This window comes from Vanacampus margaritifer, chromosome 4 (assembly GCF_051991255.1).
Source record: "Vanacampus margaritifer isolate UIUO_Vmar chromosome 4, RoL_Vmar_1.0, whole genome shotgun sequence".
In the NCBI taxonomy this organism is placed as follows: Eukaryota; Metazoa; Chordata; class Actinopteri; order Syngnathiformes; family Syngnathidae; genus Vanacampus; species Vanacampus margaritifer.
Window position 1 is genome coordinate 13755202 of NC_135435.1, and position 6158 is coordinate 13761359.

General features: G+C 39.9%; 1 protein-coding gene across 2 annotated transcripts; it reads right to left on the minus strand.

Moving 5' to 3' along the window:
* Positions 1–1346: 1346 nt before the first annotated feature.
* Positions 1347–4087, minus strand: mibp2 (muscle-specific beta 1 integrin binding protein 2). Of its 2 annotated transcripts, XM_077564632.1 has the most exons (8): positions 3830–4087; positions 3227–3317; positions 2995–3040; positions 2669–2852; positions 2523–2594; positions 1895–2001; positions 1711–1801; positions 1347–1620 (listed from the first exon to the last, which is right to left on the minus strand). In XM_077564632.1, the coding sequence occupies exons 1-7, from the start codon at positions 3853–3855 to the stop codon at positions 1716–1718; spliced, it is 612 nt and encodes a 203-aa protein (XP_077420758.1). In that variant the 5' UTR covers positions 3856–4087; the 3' UTR covers positions 1347–1620; positions 1711–1715. The 2 variants fall into 2 exon arrangements, with proteins under 2 accessions (XP_077420758.1, XP_077420759.1); XM_077564633.1 differs by lacking the exon at positions 2995–3040.
* Between the last annotated feature and the right edge of the window lie 2071 nt (positions 4088–6158).

Below are 6158 nucleotides of genomic sequence, written 5' to 3' on the forward strand. Positions count from 1 at the left end.
CCCAGTAAACCCGAGTGTCTATTCTTTAACTTGTCATATTGTAAAATTGTGTACAGCTTGAAAGCTTCCACGTGACTGAAGGCTCATATAGCAGCTCGGCTGCCTGTCAAGTCATGTGCAGTACTACAGAGGAACTGGGTGGAGCATCACAACTGGCATATCTTTAGGCCCAGTCAAGTGACCACATTTGAAGTAAATGCTAACCTAACAAGATTCGTATCATGCCATTTCACTCAAAAAACTGCTCATAATTGGATTTCGTTATTGTATACAATAGTCTAGAAGGGAAATTATTTTCACGCCATCTATAGGCTTTCCAACATATGGAAGGCATTGACCTAGTTTTGTGTCCAAAAGCAGTATGCTTGCACAATGTAATGAGAATAAATTCAAGAACTGTCTGAAGTGCCTTTGGCTAAACATATTTTTAGTACACTATATATGGATGTTTTTTTTTTATACAGTAATGGATACTTTTAGTTTGTACAGGACTGCCTACTGGGGTAGTCAGTGAGCGGAAGCATAACATGTTATGCAACATACAGTATGTTTGAAAAAAAAAAAGTGACTCCCTGTGAGGCACTTTAAAGGGTTGTGGACTTGTGACTTGCATCATTGCAGCTCCGTGCAGTTGCTGTGCTTACATTTAAGTCATGTTTGCTTTTAGAGATAACAGGCCATGGCACACTAATCTATATGCAAAATGAATCAATGATGTTGGATTCTAGGAAGTCAGTAAAAAAAAAAAAAAAGCATTTCATCCACATCACCATGTGATAATCTCGTTCAGATGCTTCGTTACCCCATTTGAGCCCATTTGACCCCATGCTAGAGCTGTGTAGTTATTACAAATGACACACAACACTACAAATGATACTGGATACAAATGACACACAAAAAACACACTGGACCTTATTTTCTTTGTATGGCGTTTTGAACATCTGTTTCTGTAAATTAACATTTTAAGAGTAATTTTTAAGCACCTGCCAAAATGCCTTTCACTGGCAATAGTGTGAAAGGTTATCTTCACAAGGGACAGGCCATGTGTTTACTTTCTCTGTCCGCCACATCATCATTGTGCATCAGTCGTCATAATGGCATAATATGTATTTATTCTGAGGAAACCAGGCCCTGTCCAAATATAGATAAGGCACAAACTTCTAATTGGAGGTGACGAGGGAGGGTCTCAAACTCGTGACTCCGCTTATCACCCGTACCAAGAGCAGCACGGCCTCTGATAGTGGGCATCACATGCTCAGAGTGGCACGTAAGGGGTACCATTTTGAAAATGTCTTATTGCAAGTTGAATTGACAAAATGTTTTCCAGTCATCACAACAACACAAAGTTGGCTTGAGGATCATTTATTGACGTATGCAGCCATCCTCTGAATAATATCCATCCACTCTCTGCGGAGTGTAGGCCGTATAAAGCAATAAATACGCTTGATATAAAATCATGCCAGCATTTGATGCCGCCAGTTACACGTGTATACTTTTTTTTTTTTCAGGTTTAAAAATCATAGCAGTCAGCTAAATAAGCTGCCAGGAAGAAACTTAAGGCGAGCAGGACTTCAAGCAGGCTGGGCTGAATACGTGCTCCTTTTTAGCCGATCAAGTGACCTGAAATACAGAAAGATAATGCAAATGTTGACTTCCAGAAAGAAAAAAACATTTACAGAAGGAAGGATAGTCTTTATAAAAGGATGGTACCTTTGTTAAAGAGAATGTTGGATATTATTCAGGATGTTCCCATAGACAAAGTTGAACAGCTGTTCCTTTGACTTGGTTCCATCTAGCTGCACTGTAGTGACAAACAAACACAAAAATTAGCACAGTTTTATTATTAGCGGGGTTTTTTCCCCAGTTCAAAAATGTCACGAGAGTGGACACTTACAAACATCAACACCTGTCCTCTCCATGATGTTCTTGTGTTTCAAGTACATGGGCCAGACATGGCCGTCAAAGAGGCCGGGGGGGTCTGGCACCGTGTAGTTTCTTGAGCTGTAATGAACAAACAATACACGTAAGCAAGAATATTTCTGAAATGATGTAAAATTGATAAAATACTGGTTGAGAGACTTTAAGTTGGAATGGTTTGAATCTGTGGAGCAATGTGGAAGGAGCTATTTATGTACATATGTCTGGGAATTTTATTGTGAACAATTGGTAATGATGATAATGGGAATAATCGCCAAGGTGTCATGAATGAGCTGAACATTTTGAAGTTGGAACAGTTTGAGTCCGTCTAGACATGTGGTAGTAAGATAAATATGCGATGTTCTGAACTAGTTTAACATTTAGATGTTGGAATGGGTCAAGAAATGAGGAAACAGTAAAATATGTCAAATCTAAAAATAACTTTTATTTGTAAAATTCGGAAGTCCTGAATGAGAAAGATTATTATTATTTTAATCAATTTATATTTTATGTTTTAAGTCGGCCAAAAAAATATGGAAGGAGGAGGGAAATATTAGAGATAAAATCTAATAGTTCAAAACTAACTGAGCTGTGTTTACACTTACCACCTCCTCTTTTTGCATTCTTCATAGGGGATGGAAATAAAGAACCGCTGGTTCAGCACGTCGATCAAAGGTCTGCAAAATGACAAATGAAATTAATTTCTCTTTCCCGCCCCAAAAAATGCCGCAGAACAGAAGTGTATCCTTACTGGTAAGTGTAAAGCAGGAAGCCCTCCACAATGAGGATGTGAGTTTCCTCTTTCTGGTCGGACTTGGGGAGAATCTCCGCATCCAGGGTGTTATTGACTCCGTGAGACTTCTCAAACTTCACCGGGTTTTCCAGCCATGCGTAGATGGTGCTCATCATGGCGTCCATGTCCAGAGCAGTAACGACTGGAGAGGGATAGGAAAGTTGGAGGGAAGGAAGAAAAAAAATGCAGCACACAAATGAAAACCTAACTTTTATACAGTCCACAAAGCATGCATGTTACAGATGAGAACACACACAAATCCTTCCATACAAACACGGGCTTACCATCATACTGCTTAAAGCCATCTTCAACTGCAATCTGATCTTGGGGCTGAAACATACATTGATAAGATGTACCAAGGTACATACACTAGTGCTACACGCTAAATGGAAGGCTCTAAAAGTGGGACAAAATCTAGTAATGACATGGTAATAGCCCACCAACCCCTGCTGGCAATCCTGATCTTAATACCGAACATTTGAAGGATGAAAAAAAAACAAAAATGTGGAGGCTCACCTTGAAGAAGTCATCTTGGTGTACGACACAGCAGTTGGGCAGATTCTTGATGAGTCGGTTGGTGAGGGTGGTTTTCCCTCCATTTGTTACGCTGGAAGAAAAAAAAAAAGAGGTTTAGGTTAATGGTAAACAAATGTTGAATGAGTAATAGTATTTATCAGGAAGCAAGAACAGCATTTATCAAAACTACATTGATGTACTCTATTGTGCATTTCTGAACTTTGGTTATCAGATGTTGATAAATGTTAATTATAATTTCGAAAATACACAAATGATAAGTAACATGTTACACACACGAGTCCATTTTAACAGCGTGCATCTTTATGTTCTGCTTTCTCTCTCTATGCTGAGCACTAGTAGCATTAGCTCAACGTTACAAAGAATAAACAAGGCTCGTTTTCACGCAGGACCATCACTTTCAATGCAAAAAAACATATTAAAGAGAAATGTTCTCCAACGTGCGCACAATGAGCCGAGCTAGGTTTCATTCAGAATACACGTGAAGAGCGCGGATGTCGCGACCGCTCCCCACGTGTCATGGCCTCCTACCCGCTTCGGCTAGCTTAGCAAACCGCCCCCGCTCCATTCATTCGTGTTACTCACCCGCCGATGCCGATGATGTACTTCATGATTTCCGCTGGTAGTTTGCTGCTGGTCGACAAAAAAAGCGCCGCGAAGTCAAAAATGCCAATAGACAGGTGATAAGTGATCGGACGGAAGAAAGCTTAAAAAGAGAAGGTTACAGGAAACGTCAACTACTCGACTCATCCATGGTAAAGTTTGGTTTTTGAGTGGTAAGGTAAGCGAGATGTCGCACGGCCGCGGTCTTCCACCGAGAGAGGGCAGTGAGCTGCTTGACACTTCCACACATACGCCACAGAGCCACGCGATTGGCTATTTAAACACTTTCTCCGGTTGACTAAAGGCAGCGCGGCCAATCAGAGGCTTCCGCAAACCGCAGGCCGCGCCCTCTAAAGCACCGCCCTCTTTCACACGCACCAAGATTTCAAGATTGTAAAAAAGCAAAAGCAGACGTTCATCTCTTGAACTCATTCGGTTTTTAGCTATATGTTAACTAACATGTAGGTTACATTATGCCCCTTATTTACCTCCTTCGTGGTTGATTTCACCTGACAAATTCTAAATGGAAAGCGTTTTTTTCTTTCAGTATCATTGATAATATCCATGTACTAGTAAGCAGAACAACCGTGTCATATTAGATGGCTAAAAGTGGCACGAGAAGTGTGGGGAAAAACTACAGTCGTTCTAGTAGTGGATTGAATTGTCTGACTAATGAGGACAAAGTGTGTACTAGTACATAGAGCTTTATATGAATATCAAGGTCTGCCTCTGTCACCTGCACCAACCATCACAACTATTAAAGTATTTGCTCTCTGGTCCTTGAGAACAAATCACGGCAGTGTGAAAATTTGTGCGATGACGATGTGACACCGCTCATAAAATTACTGGATGTACTACCATGTATACATTACATGCCAAATGTTTCTGTCACCATACAGAATGAAAACATTTCTCATTTTGTTGAAATTTTTTTTTTTTGTTACCATCCTGAAAATACTAGGTTAGTGTGCAAATTGTACATTTAGGACATTTATATTTGAATGTTTCACTGTATTGTGCAGTAGTTAAAGTAGAGGGAAGAAAAGTCAAATGTGATTTATTTGGTGGTTTTAACAATAAGCACTCTCACTTTTGCTGCTCAGTATGGCCTTTTGTGGTTGTACACTGGATCACTCACATCAAATGTCAACAATATGTCAGCGCTGCAGATAATTAGATGAAACTAATTCATTTCCTATACAGTATTGGTATGACGCACAGTCAGATGCTTTTGAGACATTTTCAAGATTTGGTCCAGCTTTTCTTCAAAGCCATCACTAATTAAGATACTGCAGTGTTTCTCAACCCAGGTCCTCGGGGCACACTATCCAGCCTGTTTTCTATGTCTCCCTATTCCCAACTAAGGTGATTCCAATGGCAGCTCATCAGCTAGCCTGCTAACGATCCTCACCTGCGGTGACCACTACATGACTTCATTATACATTTTATTACCCACATCCAATATGGCAGTTGATAATAATTGTGATTACCAGACATCCTCAGTTCATCCAAAATACTGAGTGCCCTTACATTAACCTAAAGAATATAAATACTGTCCTACAGTAAAATGGAGGTTAGTTAGTAGTAGGAATGGTAAGAGGCGTGACACAAATTTTACTGACTAGGAATTTACAGTATGTACATAACAAGCAAGTATAGCACAGTACATGGTGGAGGAAAGGCAGAGGCATTCCTATTATTTGGTAAAGGTATATATATATAAACCTGCAACAAATTCCCGCCACTATCCCAAAGTTGACCTCTCCTTGGAAATTTATGTATCAGATTCATATTTTGAGGTTGAGTTGTCGTTTTGCAGAACTATGAGCAAAGTTGCCAAGTGCATCTCGGAAGACTTCTATTCGTAGCGTGAGTCATCACCATTTGCAGTCCAAGAATGTGTAGTGGATTCTTGCAGGATAAAAGTGTTTCCAGATTAAAAGATGATATTCTTTTTGTTCATGACCATGAAATACACTAACAATGACCTGATGTCACCCCTTCAAAAGTGACTATGAGCCCGAAAGCATCGCAATCGCTTGATTCGATTTTTATGCGAAAAAATGTCTTCCGGCCTGCAATGTGTGCGCTTTTCAAGTCACTCACTGAAATTTGAACTCACTGAATTGGATTCATCACCAAAAAGTGCTCATACTCAAAAGGGTCTATGCAGTTTTATGCTTGGATTTGTGAAGGAGAATTGAAAACAGAGAGAAACGTAAGCAATTGCTCTGAATCTGTTATTCTGTCAACCCTACTCTGCTCAAAGCATTCGCATCTAATGATTGCTTGGATTTGCTGTGACAAATCA